Here is a 20,811-nt window from a genome sequence, read left to right as displayed (position 1 = left end):
AGGAAAAGAAGTTAAAGAATTCCTTTTATATCTAAAGTTAATTTCATTATTATTTTTGCCTCAACAAACATTGCTTATTATATAGTAGGCCTACATAGCATGGTGCTGATAGACACCTCTTGATATGCACACATAACTGTTTACATGAGGAGATAATTTAATTGATTGGAATCTTCATCAGTATTAATTACACTCCCTGCTGGGGTGGGAGGGTGTGCTAATTCGAAGTGTCCACATTGTTTGTTATGTAGCTCACGCGGCAGTTACAGAGCCCACTTCACACTATGACAGACGGTGTAAGTACCTGCTGCATCATGTCTGATGAATCAGATAAATAGAATATGGCCTAAAGGTGTTCCTTCACATTTGGCAAGCAGTGAACAACATGGCCTCATTTGCTGTTGCCTGTTTACATTGTCATTAAATGTATAATGGGCCTGGCTAGTGCTGTAATTTTGACCCCAGTGAAGTCATCCAAGCTGCATGTTTGGTGCAGAGGAAAACAGTTGTAAAGGGAAGGCAGTTTAAGGAGTGTTGTGCTTAGTATTCAGCTCCACAGTGTATTGTTTTTTAATAATGCAGCAAAATGCAGTTTTCTCATGTAATATTTACATTCATAGCAGGCAGCCCAGGATCATCTGTTTGCTGTCATGAAATGTTACACTGAATACTAATTCAAAAGATCATGGACCATTTCTTGTATTTCTTCAAATGTTTCAGTATTTTTGCATTCAGTCAGATCGTTTTTTTTTTTTTTATAAGCCTATATAAAGAGTAGAAAGTGTTCATGTTTTTATGCTGAACATATGTTGGACCTCCTGTAGCACTGGAAAAGAAATTCAAGTGAATTCCTTTCATAGAGGTGTTTCCGCTGCCTGTTCCCTCATGTATGGAAATGCATAGTTTTACAGCTGTTACTCTATGCATAGTGAAAAGTGTATTTGTCTCTCTGTTGGTTTGGACCCTTTTGATTGCATTACTGATAATCTTGGGGAAGAATGAGTGGAGTCACACTACAGTAATGCTTGCAACACTGCTAAGACATTTAAGAAAGTATTCCAGTAGATAAATCATCCATTTATAAATTTGCATTGTAAAGGCTATTAATCTGGTCTGCACTTGGTGTGTTTAATTGAATGAATTTCCTGGGCTTTATGTTCTCCAAAAAGCAAGAATAGAAAGAAAAACATATCCACACAGTAATATTCATTCATTTTAAGCAGCTGAAATAACAGGTTACATTTATTAATGTATTTATTATTACATAGATGCATAGCATAGAACATAAACTAGTTTGTGTTATGCTTGGTGACCTTGATAAATTGCCAGTGGTGGACTACTTTTTTCATATTAAGGGATGCAACCATTCTTGAACCATTTGTAAATGTGTGCTGGATTTGGGATATAATTACTTGAAAGCTGGGTAGTTTTATGAATATGATAAGAGACTGAACATAACACCCCCTAAGCAGTGTTACCGAGTCAGCAGTTATGAAGACAGGTGCTCTGTTAGTTGGATGGCCTGCCATGTGGTTATGTTCTGAAACATAACTGTTTCTTGAACTTATAGAGGGAACTGGGCTGAAAATATCATTGGAAAATACACAGATTTCACAGTTAGTCATATGTTAACTGTGCTCTCCAGCTGTTACTAGCACACCTGCCTGTGTATTTGAACAAAGTGCTGTAAAGACTGTAAAGTATTTTAAATATATGTCTTTCCATCACATGGCTAGGTTGAAGTAATTTTATAGTTAGCGACTGTTTCAAAGTTTGTTAAACCAGAACACTTGGCAATGGCCAGAGGGTAAGGGTACATACTCGGCGTGTAGAAGGTGGGAGGAACCTGAGGTTTTAGGGCTCTAAAGTTCCAGCAAAGGCATGAATTTGGGGGGGAGGGGGCAGTCGTAATGAGTTTAGTGAGGTGTGGGAGGGAGATGTCAAACTGAATTAGCATCTCGAAGTACAGCATGGAGGGATTCCTCCCAGGCACTGCAGAACTGCCATGGAAAACAAGGGGGAACATTCAACATTTGGATGACTCACATCACACAGGATAGAGCTGTGGCGTATTCAGGCCAAAGAAATTGAGTTTCAGTAAAACTAGTGCAGATATGTGTACTGTCTTGTCTTTTGCCATTTAATGTACTCCAGAGATGACATATAATTATGCTCATCAGGTTTATTTTGTGTTTGTAGGGTGAGATCCAGACATGCATAGGATGTCATGTCTGGATCTCTGTCTGTAAGATTTTGGCTGGAATTCCAGCCATCTGCCACCTGGGAACCCTTCTTGACATTCTGGAAACCGTAACTAGGGACCTGTTTGCACAGCTAATACAGTGCAGTGTTACTGAGTGCATCATACAAGGATGCAAGGCAAGATGAAATGAACATTTACTGGTGATTAAACAGCTTACCCCTTCAGCAGCTTTGTAGACTTTATGCTGAGAAAATTAATTAACCTCTGTATGATTAGTCGCATTGAATGCTTAAAAGTAACAGAATTGGTTGGCTCTTATCCAGAGCGACTTACGTAGGTTTCAGTTTTTACAAGTTATCCATTTATACAGCTGGATATTTACTGAGGTAGTTTGGGGTTAACTACCTGGCTCAAAGGTACAACAGCAGTACCCCAGCGAGGAATGGAACCAGCAACCTTTTGGTTACGAGCTTCTTACCACTGTGCTACACTGCAGTTTTAATAATTATTAATAATGAGTCAAGCTGTTGTTTTAATAATTACCTGTCTTCTTGGAGGTGATGAAAGGGCTTTTGTTACTCCAGATGGGCTTTGGTCTGAGCTTATGGTTAAGATGCCTTGAATATATTAACTCAATTTTACATGCATTAAATTAATACAAGGTGTCTGCTTGTAAAGAGGGTGCATTATCAGGTTGTTTTATGATTGTCAGCATTGTTTGAGGAGCATCTCTTGTGAGTACAGTCTTAAAGGAAGCGTAATAATAGAAATGAGAGAAAGCCAGTTAATAAAATACAGAAATGAATCCTGATGAACAGTACTGTAATGGTTACAGGAGAAATGAGGTTCCCTCTGTTGGTTCTCATCATATTCTGTTAGTAAGAGGACATAGCCAGTGAAACAGTAAAAGCATACACATACCCATGACAATGAGCAGGTTTGATTCTGCTGCCCACTGTGTGGTGGCTGGGCTCTGATTCTCTGCCTGTCCTCCACCCCTTGCTTTTCTCTTGCAGTATTTGACTACAGCTACAGGGACTACATCCTGCCCTGGTATACACCGCTGAGCCAGGATGAGGGCCAGCTGTACCAGATGCTGTCCGAGGACTTCTGGCAGATGGTCAAGCAGCTGAGGACACGGCTAGCTGATGTGGATGTGGTCAACGTGGTCTGCAATGACACCGTCAAGACCCTGCACACCCACTTCTGCCATCTCAAGGCCGCTGACTCCAGGTAGGCTGCACAGTGTAGTGTGGGGGCCCTGAGCAGCCCTACAGAATGGTGTGAGGTGGCTATTTGCCCAGCATAGCAGAGATGAAGACATGACAGATTGGCCATCAGTTAGCATTGGTTCTCAAAGTGGCCCGGAGAGATGCATGTTCTGCGTCAGTTCTGTCGGTGGTCTGAGAATGCCTTACATAATTCCTTTGTAAATGGAATGTGCTGAGTCAGTGTGATCCTGCCAGTACATAAGAGGGCTATTTATTATGTTTTAAATGGACTGTGCTTTCAGTCCAGAGGAAACATACACTATATGACCATACACTATGTGGACACCTGACCATCATACCTATATGAGCTTATTGGACATCCCATTCTAAAACTATGGGCGTAAATATGGAGTTGCCCCCCCCCCCCCCCCCCCCCCCTTTTCCAGCTATAACAGCCTCCACTCTTCTGGGAAGGCTTTCCACAAGATTTTGGAGTGTGTCTGTGGGAATCTGTGCTCATTCAGCCAAAAGAGCATTTGTGAAGTCAGGCACTGATGTTGGATGAGAAGGCCTGGCTCGCAATCGGCGTTCTAATTCATCCCAAAGGTGTTCAATGGGGTTGAGGTCAGGGCTCTGTGCAGGCCACCGGAGTTCCTCCACACCAAACTTGTCAAACCATGTCTTTATGGATGTTGCTTTGTGCACAGGGGCACAGTCATGCTGGAACAGGAAAGGGTCTTCCCCAAACTGCTGCCACAAAGTTGGAGTCCATCAGACTGCCAGATAGTGGAGCGTGATTCATCACTCCAAAGAGGGCATTTTCACTGCTCCAGAGTGGCGGCGTGCTGGCGACGTACAGTTCTTGTGCTGATGTTGCAGCCAGAGACAGTTTGGAACTCTGTAGTGAGTGATTCAACAGAGGATAGGCGGTTTTTACGTGCTACGCGCTTCAGCACTCTGTACGTTTATGTGGTCTACCGCTTCGTGGCTGAGCTGTTGTTGCTCCTAGATGCTTCCGCTTGACAATAATAGCACTTACAGGTGACCAGGGCAGATCTAGCAGGGCAGAAATTTCGTGAACTGACTTGTGGCAAAGATGGCATCCTATGACAGTGCCATGTTTAAACTCACTGAGCTCTTCATTACGACCCATTCTACATCCATGGTTTGTCTATGGAATTTGCATGGCTATGTGCTTGATTTTATGCACCTCTTAATCGGTGTGGTTGAAACACCTGAACTCAATAATTAGGAGGGGTGTCCACATACTCAGGTGCATAAAATCAAGGGGGGCGGACTCCATATTATTGGGAACTATTATTGGGATGTCTAATAAGCTTATATAGGTGTGATGGTCAGGTGTCCGGATACTTTTGGTCATATAGTGTACTTTCAAAGTGCCTTGTATTCAGTGTCCTAATTCTTTAGAAAAAGTATTTTCAGTATATAGCCATGAGTTCATTTGACTAGCTCAGTGTTTTTGGGTTAATGAGTAAACCATGTCCCATTTGTCTGTAATACCGATTGGTCTGTTCAGCCAAAGGTCTGTAAGTTTCTCTGCTTTAGGGGGCCACTCTCACCAGCTGTGACGCGTGAACGCAGATGTGTTTGTAGCTAAATTAAGATGTGGTTCAGTGAACTGTGGAAGTGTGTTTTCTTTCAGCCTCGTGATGGACCAGCTTGGTTTCTCAAGGGAGGGAGAGGGTGGCTTGTTGTGTTGTGTTAGAGCTCCTGTCCATGAAACATAGACTGAGGCCCATTAATATTTCATCCAGTCATTCCCAGCTGTGGGTACACATGTTTCAAGTTATTTTTAAATCGCGAGGAATTGTTATGATGGCTATCACTCCCAACAGTTGGGCAGCCTATTCTGTGAGTGGCCCTCTCTGTGAAGTTTCAATATCCCTGGCTCTGTGGTATGAGTCATGTTGACTCTAGGGGTAATGCAGAATGATGGCAAAGAAATAATTGTATTTTCAGTTGGAGGTTTTATAGTTGGGCATGTAAGCAGTGGTAGCATACTAATACTGTTTGGCTGGCTAATATTTTGAAAGTCACTGAGGAAGTAATTGGTACAGGGTTTGTATTTCGCAGCAATAGGACACAGTTGACTGATTCCAAGCTTCTTAATTTCCAGCCACAGTGAAGTCAGTTACATATGGGGAATGTTTACTCTTATTTGTGAATATATTAGGAAGAACATGCAGAACATGCAATTAAGTCTTTTACAAGCAAATGCGGCATGAATTGAACAATCGTGCACTGCTTCCTGTGCTAATCACTGTCTTCTTTTATTAAGCAAGTAAAATTTTCAGTCACTCAGACATTCAGTGGAACATCTACTATAAAGTTACTCAGAGTGAGCCTCCTTTCAAGAGAACAAGAAGTAAAAACACATCACATAAAAAATGTTTTCACATGTCATTATTACATAAAAGCAATCTACCAGTAATATGCCATTTGGACATTCTTTGTTGATTCTATCCAGTATCATATGTTGTTATTACTGGTCCAAATCAACAGGTTTGGATCATTTTATCTAAAAGGATGCAGTAACAGTTGAATCCATAAGGGATGAATCCACAAAATGGTCTCAAGAGGCACCTGTTGTGTGAATTTGGGTTCATTGTATTTCAGACCACAATACTGTGTTTTTGTCCATTGCAAATTGAATTTGACCGTGTTCGTTTAGAATGAATGTCGATGCAGTGACCAGATGGATCAATACCCCTATCACTGGCTGCTTTCTCAAACCCCTCATATGGAATACTGTCATTACAAAGACATACATCTTTGCAAGTCCAAAATTATTCTGTTCAAATGCATCTGCACTGTGAGGGAGACGTCTCTGAATCAGAGAGCTTTTCTGGGTGCCTTTTATCTCTTATCTTTGAAGAAAAAGCACAACAAAGTGCTTGAGTGATGTAATAAGATTGACTTTCTCTGTGCTCCTGTTCTCTCCAGAAACCATGCTTGCATCAATGCTGAAGCAATTAACTTTGTATTAGGAGCAGACAAGCCTTCTCTTTTACATGGCAGAACAATTAATCCACAAAGTAAAGAAGCAGATTTGTTGAATGGCAGTGTGGCCATTTCAGTGCAGGTCTGATGGTTTAACCATCTGACTGCAGTTGTCTTAGGCTCAGTTCATTCGTCTAGACTCTAGACCCACATAGGACAAGCGCAGTGGAAGTCGGTGTCTTTCATGGTACATTATTCTCCTGCCTCCAGCAAATCGGTTCAGCTGACTTCACACTGCTTTCATTTTCAGTACAGCCATGGAAGAAAGAGTTTTTTCTGTGTTTTGCAGAGAATATTTCCCTGCACAGTCACGAGTTATGATAAGTGAAACGGGATAGAATTGTTTGATTGTGAAAGAGCGGCTTCCTGCCTGCAGCACCGATGACTCAGCATTTTTCTTTACTGCGCTCTAGTCAGAGCAGTGTCACAGTTCACATCCAGGCTCCAAAACAGACAGCGCACCCTGAGCTTTTCACTGTACACTGCACTCTTCACTGTGCTGGATGTCTCTGCATACGAGCATCTGCTAAATGCATGTAATGTAATGTAATGTAATGTACTCTGAGGCCCCCCGGCTGTTGTGTGTTACTCTGCAGGCAGGAGGAGCCGCCCAAGCCCTTCGCCCTGCACCCATGTCTGCGCAGCCCGGAGGAGGAGCTGCGCTTCCTGCGCTGCTGCGCCCGCCTGCTGCTGCTGTGCCTGCTGCCCGCGCGGGACGCCCGCTCCTACAGCCTGCGCATGGTGCTGGCCGAGATCATCGCCACCAAAGGTGAGCCACCAGGACAGGCTGGCATCTGGATCTCACGGGGGTCGCCACAGGGGTTCAGCCCTGCGCGGGGGTGCGGTCAACTGGCACTACTGTACTTAATCTGCTCAGCCAGGCACATACAACCTGTAATTCAAGAAAAAAAACAAAAAAGATACATTGCAAACATTAACACTGCCAGACACCAGTGTTACATTACATTACATTTGTTCGTTTGGCAGACCCAAGCGACTTACAAGTAAGGCAGAGTACAACACAAGCGAAAAGTGTCCATGAATGTATTGCTGCCTCCCAAACTGCATTAGCTCTAATGGCAGGAGAGTGGAGAAAGGATCCCCTCTGAGCAGAGCCACAGTCTGCCTAGGTACAGAGGCAACGCTTTGAGGTGGAGGTAATGGTACAGTTAGTGAGGAAGAAAAGGTGATTAGAGCTTCAGCCGAATATACTGAAGTCTATACACCCACACACCTTAGGAGATGGAAGAGGTGGGTGAGAAAGGGGTGGACAATGTATTTATCTCACACACAGGTGGGCAAAAAGAAAAATATCCTCATTATAGAGTGTAACTAAATCTTTGCTGCAACAGTTACATAGCAACCTCTCTATCCAGGTGCTGATTGCAGTAAATCTCATCCATCTGGCAATTTGTTTGCACTTTAATTGGTTGTATGCTGACTACAGTGATACATAGAGGAACATCTGCATTCAAAGTTTCTGAAGGGGAGCTCAGGCATGCATTTTCTCTGCATTCTCTGCGTGTCTCTAGATATACTCATGAGTATGTGACCCGTTTTCTTCAGATAATTAATTGGATTTGATGCCACTTAGGTTTCAAATTTCCTTTATCTTTATGATTGTTTTTGTTTCATCTCATAATGCTGTGAGGAAATCTAAAAACGCTAAGTGTGAAAGCTGGATTAGACCAATGTGTCTTTGTTTACCGAACGTGTGAAGAATCTAAACCCAAGACCAGTGCTTTGGTCTCCTCTGTGGATGTTTGTCTGGAGGATTTGGCAGAATCACTTCTGTGAATTTATTAAGCAGTACTGTACTCAAAGGCCTAAGAGGCCACAGGCATAATTAGATTTCTGCTTCCAATTTAGAGAGATTATCTGTGAAATGATAGGAAGAGACCCATTCCTTTTCACCAGTCATTACTTGTATGAGGAAACACAACGTCCACTCTGGTGCTGCTCCAGCCAATGTAGAATTGCTGCTTCCCACTGTTTTTTTTTTTTTTTACCGTAGGAACCCATTGAGGGTCTCAACTGAGGCCATAGAGCATGAAGTTAAGAAAAAACAGGGTAAACGTCCTGCTTTAAATGAATTTACTATTTTACAAATGTTACTTATCTTTTTTCAGCAATTCTTATCATTTATCTTTGCCTCCCTGCTTCTCCTCCATTACAGTAATTAACTGGGCACCATTTTGAGAAGGATTACAGATTGTCTCTTGCCAGCTGTCATTTTGACAGTGAAAGGACATGAAGATGATGGCGATTTCCTCCTGCCAACACAAACTCACAGACCATCTCTAACTGTCCCAGAGCTGCAGCCGGCTGATGGCCTCAGCACCAGCCTGTACATGTCCCTGCTGTTTGCATTGGATTTTCTGTTAAATATTTATTCAAAAGAGAGAGTGGACAAACCTTTCAAGCGCAGTGGTGGCTTCCTTGGTTTTGCATCCGTATAAGGAAATCTTCAACAGTATACCTTTATTTATGTCATTGAAGGTACCTGCATGTGCATAAGTGTATGTAGCAGTTGCAGTAATACCTTGAGTGTTGGTGTTTTATTCAGTTCTGAAGCCAATGGTGGAGGTCCTCAGTGACCCAGACTACATCAACCTCATGCTGCTGGCCCAGCTGGAGCACCGAGAGCAGGTCAACGAGCACCACAAGAAGGCTTACACCTACGCTCCGTCCTACGAGGATTTCATCAAGCTCATCAGCAGTAGCTCTGACATTGACTTCCTCAAGCAGCTGAGGTGAGAGCACCACCTCCCTGTCACACTCGTAACCAGTTAGCCCCTCCCCCACCCACCCAACATTATATTACATTACTTCATTTAGCAGATGCTCTTACCCAGCATGACTTCCAAATAAGTGCATCACTATGCTAAGAGTAGTTATCGCGAAATATTATAAGAACATAATTCAGCAATTTTTTTTACTGGGAATCATTACAAAATTGGTGTATGATTTTACTTCATGTACCATTTTGCAGTGGGAGTGCTATTGAGTAGATTTTATTTCCATTAAAAATTCTGCTGAGTGCTCAGTGCTCCCTTCATGTTAACGGAATCTAAAGTGGTAATTTAAGTTCATACAATTTGAAATTTCAGCCGGGGAGTGTAAGAGCATTGTGTTACCTGGTTACCTGTAAAAAAATATGCTCCTTTTTTGCTGTCGTCTGTCCCATCACCAGTTCACCTCTCTCATTTAAATAACATGTCTGACAAGGGAACACCTTAAGATCTCACACAGTTTCATACATTACCTTTGTGTCTCACTGAACTGCACAAAAGCATCTCAGCCAGTAACAGATATTCTGTATTATTTTATATGACACAGCTATTGTTTTCATTATTAATAAAATGGTAAAAAGATGCAACTTCAGGTAGTCAAGCGGACTGCAGTAACAGAAAAATGCATCTGGGGCACCTTGAGGAGTATTTGTGCAGCCTTTTGAAGTGCTCATCTACTGCTGAGCCAGACTGAGAGAGCTCTCCATGTGTTTATGTAGGTCTCTGTAGACCCATGGAAATTCAGCTACAGCCATCTCGACAAAACCTATACTTGTACTGATTGTGCTTGGCTTCGCTCGCTATTTTATATGATTGAAGAATGAAAATAGGCTTTGTTTTGACACTGAAGCCTTACCTTGAGGGCTCATTTCCCTTTTAATGAAGCATATGAGTTTGAAATCATGGAGATGATGGGATGAGACCTCAACCTATGGAACATTTGTGTACTATATGATAATATATCTGCGATCACCTTTCAGTTCATGCAAAATATGCTGGTTAAGCGTGTTTTTGGTGGGGCGGGTTTGGGACAGCCTTGTACAGCCGCCTGTCTGTGGAGGTAGTGAATGACAGGGATGGTGAAGGGAGGCCCAGCTCATTGTGCTGAGTCACTTTCCGCCCCCTGTCTGGGAATGCCACCTCGTCAAAGTCATGTGAACTGTCTCCCCGGTATGCAGGGCAGTGCATTATCCCTCTCCATGCAGCCCACTCATCATGCTGTCCTCTACCCTCAGCAACCCAAACAGCACTAACTGCCCTGCATGTCTGTGCTCCAGGGCACGGGGAGGTGTAGTGTGGGAGAGTCACTGGTTTAGCGGTTCTTCTGTACTTTAGTGGTATAATTCAGAGGCTATATGCGGTGGTGCTTAATTTAGAATATTATTCAATAGGATATTAACACCACTGTAATTTCAAGTTGTGCTGACTCTTGCGAAATATGCATATGCGTGCGTGTGTGTGTGGTGTGTTGCTTCAAAGCTAAGCTCATATCCAACTGTAAAAATGTGTCTTAATGGCACCTAATGGCTTGGACTAGCTTTCATGTAAGCAGGAGGCACCAGATTTTATTCCTTTAAGAAACAACTGTCAGGAGTGTACCCAAAATGAAATCATTAATTTATACCTTTTAAAATCTAATTTATATCCAAATACGGTTAGTATTATATGCTGTCTGTTTTTCCTGTTGCTGATGAGCTTCTTGTGTGGTGTTTAGGATTATTAGTTAGTGCTGAAAGAATTTCAGTGAAAATGATAATGAAGTCCTTCAGTGTCACGCTGGGACACTTGAATCATTAAACTTCCCACTTAATATTACTGTTACATGGAATGACCCAACTATATATCAAAGGAGTTCATGACCACCTACTCCTCAAGGACTAACCCTGATCGTTTCTTTCTGTACACAGCTCTTTCATGTTCCTTAATTCTGGATGGACAAGAGCAGGTTTAAGTGGAGTTAAGCCTTTTGTTTTAACTCTGGTAAATCTGGAACTTGATCAGTGTGAGAGCTACAGAGATGTGGTTTGAATACTGCACTGTTGGAAGGGTAGGAAAGAATTTTACATTTTAAAGCTATGAATTAGAAATGCGATTTCACATGCAGTTGTGACATGTTAAGCAAAATCAAATCTTAGTTGAACTGACATAGATAATGGCTAATGTGATCTGTTATTATCTATTATTATTAGAATTAGACTCACACTTGAATGTGACACAAAGATTGAAAGGCCTCATCCTCTTCACATGATATGATGAAAAGTCATTGGACCAAAAGCTCTTAAAAAACATTGTATAGATTTGATTTAGGATAGTCCCTGTCCAATTTTTTCCAAATTATTTACTGTAACTTGCCTTCATTTTGATATCAATAATTTCAGTGGCAGACCCATTTTTGCAGGTGTTTCCACTGACTGAGAGAGAATACATACGTAGTACATGTTCGTAATGTGCCATTCTGTATGCTTAAACCTTTTTTTTCAGACATGTCATTTACTTTGGTGCTGTATTTTCCTCATACTATAATTTCAGAATGATACTATGCTTAAGAATTGATGTAATGCATTTTTGTAATATGATGGGATTATTTACCTGCTGTTCATGCACAGCCAAGATAGCTGTCAGCTGTTTTTTTCCTAAGGACAGAGAGTGACTTGCAATTGGCTACAATGAACAGATGTGGCAATTTTCATAACATACAATGACAATAATCACAAAACATGCATACATTGTGTCACTGGAATATTTTCAATGATGCAATATACCTGAAGAAGAAAAATAAGATAAGGAAGAAGGTGAGAACTGACCAGGGTTTGGCAGTTATTGTGTGGCTCTATGAGATTGTATCCAAATTCCATATGTTTAAATGAGGCTAGATGACACAGAAGTTAATGTTTTGTAATGAGGGCCCATCTTTCAGTGCTGTGTCATACCTTGGTGGATGCCGTACCTGCCATACCAGTTATTTTCATGCCAGACGCAAATTCATGAAAAGTAGTACTGCAGAGGGAAATCTTCTTTCAAAAGCACGTCAATGGTTGTTTTCTTCCCTCATCTACTTAAATGTACTGTATTAGGCCATCTGGTGCCTGTTTAATGCTGAGGCCAGTAAGGGGAAGGCTCCCGACTGCCTAGTGTTCAGGAATGAGTGGGTTAAGGTGGGATATGTAAGGGGTCGGAGATTGCTGATGGAGATACCGGGCCCACAGACAACACAATGTCCTGAGGCCGTATTCCTCCTTTGATTCCCTCTCCACTCCAGCCTCCTCTGCCGTTATCCTCTGGGCTCATTCCGCATCAGTTTGCAGTGCAGTTCTCACAAGACTTACTGTAAAAGGGACTCTCCCGGGTGGTGGTTACTGATCAGAGAGCAGTGGGGATTCTTTTGGACTTTCAGCAGCTGTTGGATGTGGTGGATGCCTGCACAAACATACTGTACTCCTGCCATTGCAGCAGCCCCCCGAGGAAACTGCAAGGCTAGGGTTGAACAAATCACATGAAATGTCTTAGTAAAATGGTCCTTGAACACGTGGCACTGAAAACAGTGCAGTAAAAATACTTCTGTAGTTGTTGTTGTCGGCTGCTTTTCTTTTTCTTCAGAAAGGGGTCAGGACAAGCCTCATGCTGCGGGAGGAAGGAAGGAAGCCCTTCGGCCACGCTCGGTTCCTATCCTACCAGCATTACATTTTATTTTGAAGCATGCCAGTGTGTACAGAAACAGGCCAATCTTTGTTGCCAAAACAAAATCAAATTGTGCGTTAAGATTTTCCATCAGTACTTCAATTTTATGGATGGATGAAAAATTGCTGGAGTGATTGTGACACAACATAAAGTGGAAATTGCACAAATTGTCCCTGAATAGGAAGGCAAATACATGAATGTCCCATACCAGTAATTACGGTCACACATCCGTAAAGGAAAAAGCTGGAATGATGAAGGAGGGATGTCATTTAATTATGTATTTAGCACATTTGAGTTAACAAAAATGGAATTTGTTAAATGAAAAGCCAGCTGGAATATGAAATCACTTTTAGTCACAGATGTTAGTATAAACAGTGGCCCCGAGCAAAACTGCACAGACTAGTAAGCCCCAGACTGCAGCAGATATGTCTGGTGCTTCTCCAACTTGTATCACAATGGAGGGGCTTCCTGTCATTTCCATGGCAACCCCAAGCCTCTAAAGGATTACCAATAGCAACAGACAAAAAAGGGACAGTTTTTGTTCACCAAAGCCAAAAAGAGAACGGTACAGTGCATGTCAGGAAAATGAGCATGTCATGGTTTATATTGAATGTCAGGAAATGGAAAATATCATGATTTACTACCTATGGTACAACAGGGCTGTAGTCTCTAACTTAAAGAACTGTTATCTTATACATAACATCTTGTGTTCATATAGAAAGGCTTAAATGATGTGGTTGTTAAATTAGGGCAAAATTACTGTATTAAAGTCATATTACAGCATGCAGTGTGTTGTCATGACAACACATGTCCTCCTTTCCTCACGTATCATGGTAATGATCTGTTCATCGACATGCATAAAAGCACAAGGAATATGTGCATGTTCAGCAGGTGGTGCACACTGCCTCCTGTGCAGCAAAAACCAATGGCAATGGTGGCAAAGAACAAAGGGCTCAGAGAAAATTACATTTTTACATTTTTTGGCCAGTTCTGTTTTTTTTTCCAATTTTTATTCACCTTTTTTCATATTTTTCAATGAAATCTCCCATTGTTTCTTTTTTGTCCCATTTACATGTATATGTATTAATTTCTCCAATGCTCACAAGATTAGAAACAGCTGGGTGCATAAAGCAATTGACTTTATGCAGTGGACGCACCATCTCATGTTTGGCACTGCATGGGTTCACACCAGGCACAGACTGTGCAGGTTATAGGTAAATATGTGCTTTCTGTGCTGTTTCAGTAATGTCTAAGTAAATAATTATGCACCCTTCTCCTTATTTTATTATTTAAAAAATGAATGGTGCACTGGATGGCTTCATTGTGGCCACAGAAAATATTAGATTCAGTGATGAATCGCCCAATCCCATTTGAAATGGAAAGTCAGTGTTTAAAGATCAACTCCTCAGATTCTGCTCTTTGGGAATAGTAGAGGCCTCTACAACAGAACCACTGACAGGAACAGCTGGCTCATGCAAAAAACAACATTAGAATTAATTCTGAGTGGTTCATGCAGTTCTTTCTCTTGTGTTCACCCCTGAGTGCTTTCCTGCACACTGCTCTCTAACAAAGGGGCTGTGCAATCAAGGGTCAAGTGCTGTCCTTACAAATGATCCTCATCAGCACCCCCATTACGTCAACTGCTCAAACGCAGCCTTCTGCTGCACAGGCACATACAAAGTGGCTTGAATATTATTATTTCTTTTTTGTTTTTTTGTTTTTTTTTATGTAGTTCACATGTTGCATTTACCATAGCACACCAAGAAATTATGTCTCAAGACTTAACTATAAATTGCTGATGTCCCCCAAATTCTAAACAGCTGATGCATTGATGATGCCTGTCTGTGTTTCCACAGGTACCAGATCGTCGTGGAAATCATTCAGGCGACAACCATCAGCAGCCTCCCCCAGATGAAGAAGCAGAAAGGTAGGCCACAGCTCTCCAGAGCTGTTCTCCAATGTCATTTTGCATTTCATTCAGAACGCGGCTAAATATTTACTGGAAGGCTGTTTGACACAAACCACTGCATATTTCAAGAGCCCTTTTAGCTTTAGGAGATGTGGGGATACTGACAGCAGGAAATGCAGACGGACAACGGAGCAGCTCATGTTCCAGCCAGAAAGTGATAGAATTTCGATTGTCAGGTGTCTGGGTTTCTTAATGTTTCTCAAAGCTTAATCGCTCATGGTTTGCAGTGTCTGTGAATGACAGGAGGGCATCTGGCATGCCTCTGCACAGCCCATGGTCCAATAAATCTCTCTGTGGGGTTCTGAAATAAATCAGACAGGAATCTTAATAAGGGTGTAATTATGTTTTATATTCCATTGTGAGCTGTACAGGAGTCTGGTTAAAATGACGGACTGGAGCTTAACTGCCCTGCTGTAAATGTCATTCTGTGGCAGGTAGACAAGTGCCAGAAATTAATAGTTCTTCTTGTCACTTCTCGCTTGCATTTTCTGATGAAAGAAGGATGGACCTATTTTTTTGGCACAATGAAAATGGCAGAGGGTGTTACTAAAGTAAGGGACAGCTTGGAGGTAATGTGTTCTTTGGTGTTCTTTTATAAAACTGATATAAAAAAATATAAAATATATATATAAAATCACCCATATAATTTTCAGGTCAACCAGTGATGCTGCGGTCATGTATAGTATACCCAACAGCTGGCTGCGTCTTGCTTCTTCAGGCCAGGCTAGCCTTTCCCCAGGCTCACGATCCGCAATCTACTTGCTTTTGTTAAATACCATCTAAAATGCACAGCTGCTATTATAGGTAATGTGTTTTTCAGGACAGGAGCCTAGTCTGTTTTTGAGGAGCACTTCTTAATAAGGCACTCAGTGGCATCACCACTGTGACAGCACCTGCCAGCCCTGGGCCCTTCTGGGCGTTCAACACACTTAGCAACTGCACAACAGAGTTACCCTAGATATAACCCCTTTACCACAGTGCATTGTAGATGTAACCCCATTACTACAGTGTACTGTAGGTGTAACCTCCTTATCAGAGTGAGACAGGAGACCAGAATCCTGCGCATAAGCTCTGAGCTGTTTTGGCACTCGATTAGAGCTGACAACGAGTTGCATTAGAAGAAGGAATCTGCATCACTGGGAGAGAACATCCCACTCTCACCAGAGGAGGCGTATGAAACCTTCCACAAATCAAAATATGAGAGTTTAAAAAAGTGTATGACAGTTTGACTGTTAGTTTTGTCTGTGACAGGCCTTCTGATATGCACTGCTGTGTTTCCGCCTCAATTCTCAGACAGATTGGAAATGATGTGACCCGCACATGAGTGAGTCAGCAGTCAGCTTGACTTAAGCGTGTGATGTTCCAAGTATTAGCATATTTTTTTCCTCTGTGAAATCTTAACTTCAGTTTAGTATAATGTGACTACTGTGTGAGACTATAGTGAAAATGACGTGTGGACAGCTCTCTTCTATTCTTCTACTGTTCTTCTTGTTTCAATGAATCTTTGAGTGTATGTGTTGGGAGGCCACAGACTGCCTTAGAAGTGAAACCCGCAGGTGGCAGGCTGAGGTGATTGCGTGTTGCCGGGGGGATTTCACATCCTGTCTCCCACACCAGAGCACCTGCTTTACTTTTCTCTCTTTGTCTTTTCTCCTGCGTCTGATAATGGATCAAAAACCAATGTATGAATACAGAAAGAGGCTGTCAAGGTGGGACCTTTTGTGACACAACACAGTCATTATTGTGGCTCTGTGCTGTGTGCCCGCCTCTCTGATCCGAGACTGCGTGGTGGAATATATCAGTGAAGACACTACATTTTTGATTTGAAAACTCATAAGATCTTATGAGTGAGCATCTATCTCTCTGGCAGCACTTTTATTGCAAAACCAAAGTTTTATCATGAGGCACACAGATCATAATGGTGCCTTGCTTTAGCTACAACTGTCAAGATGAGAAAACTGAGCTACACTATATCCCTGCCTCTTGTGGTTTTGTGATGAGTTTTGCTTTTGTCAACTTTTTAATGAGACCTGTCTTAATTAAAGTTATGTGGTCCCTAAACATGGTGTCACATTGTTAATTAAATCTCTGCAGGTGAGGTTGCCCTTTCCTGGAGATGTTTTATGAATTGCTAAGCATTGATATGCGTCATATCAGTATCAAAGCAGTATGACTGTCACATTCTGATAAGCTCCCAGATCTGAAAACAGAAAAAAAATGTTAATAAAATCAAAAGCTCCTGCTTCACAAGCTTCTCAACATGGCATTCAAGGAATTCTGATTATCACTTTCACTTTCACTTTCATGTTTTTTTTTTTTCATTTTTCATATGTCTTGACCTATCTTTGGGAGTCCAAAACGTCTCTATGGAGCTTTCCCACTTGAATATTAATACAATTTTAGAACTGTGGTCAGGGTGGCTTCAGGACAGGATGCTGATGTGGCAGCAGTGTAGTGACTCCTCTTGCTTTTACAAAGCATCTTACAGGCAGTCATGGTTATTTTATTGGAAATGGAAATAAATCCCTTTTGCATATGGGTTAATTTGCCCTATGAGGATAAAACCGAGAGGGAGCGATTAATATCACGGCTATAATGTCTGTCTGAAGACGGCAAAGGAAAGGAGACGGCAGCCATGAAGGCCGACCTGCTGCGGGCGCGGAACATGAAGCGCTACATCAACCAGCTGACCGTGGCCAAGAAGCAGTGCGAGAAGAGGATCCGGCTGCTGGGGGGCCCCAACTACGAGCAGCAGGAGGACGGGGCCACAGAGGATGGCGAGGGGCCTCAGAGCCAGAGGGTGAGGGCCGCTTACACTGTACAGATAAACTGGGACTTCAGAGCCTGAAAGCGATGGTCTCTTAAACAGGACACACTGGGGCCTCAGAGCCAGAGGATGTCAATACAGCAGGATGATGCCTTTGTATTACTCAATTATGTATTTAAAGGTAGCATAATGTGTTTTAGATAACCAGATGTCATTATAAAATCCCTATCTCTCTGCGAGTCTTTGGAGGTGGGTGTAAATATGTTATCCATTTATACTTACTTTTTCAAGTCGTTTACATTGATGGACCGACATCTAGATCCTACAGGTTTGGTAACCTTTAGCAGAGCTGTGCCCAGTATATTACTGTATACTTCATCATTTTGCAGAGTAGGGAAACCACATTATGCTGAAAGAGGCTGGGAAAGGTCAGAGGCGTAGGCCCACCCCCAGTTTAGATGGAGGTCATTGCACTACAAGCTATTATTGCAATTGGCACATTCCGGCCTCATTCACAGCATTGTACGGCACTCCATTCTTTTCCATATTAAACTAGCCCACTAACCTGGTCTCATTAAATCTGAGGGTGTGTGTGCGCAGTGTGAGTTCTGGATTTCAGGATTATTGACAGATTGAACCCCTGCGGAGCCGGTGACATTTTCATGGCCTGCTGTTCCTGCTCCACTCGTCTCCCCAGGCCTCTACGTAATGTGTGCACTCAGGCCCCAGGGACAGCCCCACACAGCGCCCTACGCAGAGTTGCACTGTGAACGCAAAACACATCATTTTTAATATGGCTTAGCTCATCAGCAGGAGAACTTGTCCTAGGGCAATAATGATCCATGCACTTGACTGTGGAATGTTTCCCCAGTGCACAAAATCAGATGAAGCAATGGTCCAGCTCTAGAGGGAGAAAGAATGCATGCTAATTTAAATGGACAGGAGTAGCCTGTGAATAAGTGATCCATGATCCAGCTTCACTAGTGAAAGGGAATGCTTTACTCACAAGGGGAGGGTTATATTTGCCTTCTTGCTGTAAAAATCCAGATATGTGATTGTAGTCAGGTTTGGCAACAATTGCTACACATTTCTCATACATTGCATGTTTTAGTAAGCCACTACCTACCCATTTGATATTTGTCACTTTATGTTTTCTGTACTGTGACGGAAGCTTAAATGATACCCTTTTGCTACTGTGTTATTTGTGGCTGCTTCAGATCCTTCAGTTTGAAGAGATCATGTCCAACTCCTCCTTCCGGGAACATTTCCGTGCCTACATGGAGAGGGTGGACAAGCGGGCCCTCATCAGCTTCTGGGAGCTGGTGGAAATGCTGAAGAGTGCCAACAAGGTAGGGCCACCATCAAGCCCTCCACTGGCTGTCTGTTGTGAGGGAGTGCATGTAAGACCAGGGGGCTGAATTAATAAACTATGTAGATGCTGGCAGGAACTGACTTAAGCTTGAGAAACGTAAGACTATTTGAATATACAGGACTTTCGAAAATATGAAATTCATTGGGTAGACATTTCAAGGCAAAGCCAAACGGAAGCTGCTGTTTTACAATGTGCCAAAGCACCACAGGGTGTAATTGGAAAATGATCATTTTGCTGCTGTTTGAATATAGAACTCTCTTTAATGCAGCATTGATATGGTAAGTTATTCATTTATGCTTCATGTATTTATCACTGAAAATGAAAATTACAGATTCCTGGGGTATAAACAGTGTTCTTGGATATGTTGTATCATTTATATTGAATTTGGCCTGCTGTATGAATAAATCAAATGTAGTCCTAAATTAAATTCATTCCAATGAATCTGCCAATTCCTAAATGTTTTATCTGACAGTTAATGGAATCTCAAGATTATTCTTAGAATTATCTGTACTTTGGTTAATTGTCACATGTAGTTTTAACACTGTAATTTATTCCGCCCCATCTGACCTTGTTGGTGGCAGACCTTGGTGAGATGCAGACTGAAGAAGAGGCTGGGCTGTGTAATTACATATATCTCTGGGCAGCCAGCTGTGCTGGTCTGGCATTTACAGCACCATGTGGACAGGAGGCTGCTGCAACAAGGAAGAGAGCATACTGCAATCTATAAATCCACTGCTCCAGCAGCCCAACCCCATTAAACAATACTGCACAATTTGAAGTCCCCACTTCAGTCAGGTGGATTAAACAGATAGGTCTCTGTAGTGGCACTAACATTGGTTTTGATGGACACTGGTTACTCTGTGTACTACTAGATGAAGCTGTGGTGTTTCACACAAAGGAGATTTATAAGCAGAACGTAAGCTGTCAATCAGTATTGGTGAGTGTTTGGTTCAATCAAGAATAGCCGTAGTTGTATGAATGGGTTAGGGCAGCTGTGTAGTACTAGACAGGGCCCTAGTACTGTGACCAAATGATTCTTGATCCCAATGTAATAATACAGTTGTGCGGTTAATTTGAAGTGCTCCAGTTTATGTCTGGGGACATAAAGATATATTTGGTGAATGAAACGATTTATCTTTGATGAAGACATCTTTTAGCATGTCTTGTGATGTAATTGTTACATTACAATGTTTCTTTAAAGCTTTGATTTTTTTAACCTTTTGAATTATAAGAAGGTGAAGAGGTAGCTGCAAAGAAATACACTAGTTGACTGTAATAATCTATCATAGTTGTGACTTGTCTGGATCTTTGCTTTGTAGTCTTTAGAAGATGGAAGATGTGCGAACATTGACACATACTCTGACTAAGGTCCCCAGACCAAAGTAATAGAAGTGTTTTCAATTATTAAACACAGTGGTATTGTGTGGAGGGTCCATGGTTATGCAGAGGAATGGAACTCACAGTGCAGCGATTTTCTCTGTGCAGAACGAAGTCCCTCAGCTGGTGGGGGAGATCTACCAGAAGTTCTTCGTGGAGAGCCGGGAGATCCCAGTGGAGAAGGCCCTGTACAAGGAGATCCAGCAGACGCTGGTAGGGAACAAGGGCACGGACGTGTTCCACAGGATACAGGCGGACGTGTACGAGACCATGAAGGAGCGCTACTACCCGTCCTTCCTGGTGAGCGACCTCTACGAGAGGCTTATCAAGAGGGAGGAGCAGCGCAGCAGCTGTCAGTCCAGCGGGGAGGACAAGGATGAGATGGTGAGACCGGCACAGGATGCCACAGGGCTCTCATTAC

At 42.3% G+C, this 20,811-nt stretch overlaps 1 protein-coding gene across 2 annotated transcripts in view; it reads left to right on the top strand.

Moving 5' to 3' along the window:
• Positions 1-20,811, top strand: part of snx25 (sorting nexin 25) — a 41,134-nt gene that overhangs the window by 7,049 nt on the left and 13,274 nt on the right. For both annotated transcript variants that reach the window (XM_036551506.1, XM_036551505.1), the window contains exons 3-9: positions 3,220-3,436; positions 7,032-7,204; positions 9,002-9,188; positions 14,762-14,832; positions 17,484-17,674; positions 18,859-18,990; positions 20,499-20,774. In XM_036551506.1, the coding sequence (XP_036407399.1) occupies positions 3,220-3,436; positions 7,032-7,204; positions 9,002-9,188; positions 14,762-14,832; positions 17,484-17,674; positions 18,859-18,990; positions 20,499-20,774 (1,247 nt within the window). The remainder of the gene's footprint in view (positions 1-3,219; positions 3,437-7,031; positions 7,205-9,001; positions 9,189-14,761; positions 14,833-17,483; positions 17,675-18,858; positions 18,991-20,498; positions 20,775-20,811) is intronic.

This window comes from Megalops cyprinoides, chromosome 18 (assembly GCF_013368585.1).
Source record: "Megalops cyprinoides isolate fMegCyp1 chromosome 18, fMegCyp1.pri, whole genome shotgun sequence".
NCBI classification, from domain to species: Eukaryota; Metazoa; Chordata; class Actinopteri; order Elopiformes; family Megalopidae; genus Megalops; species Megalops cyprinoides.
This window is presented reverse-complemented; position numbering and strand designations above follow the sequence as displayed.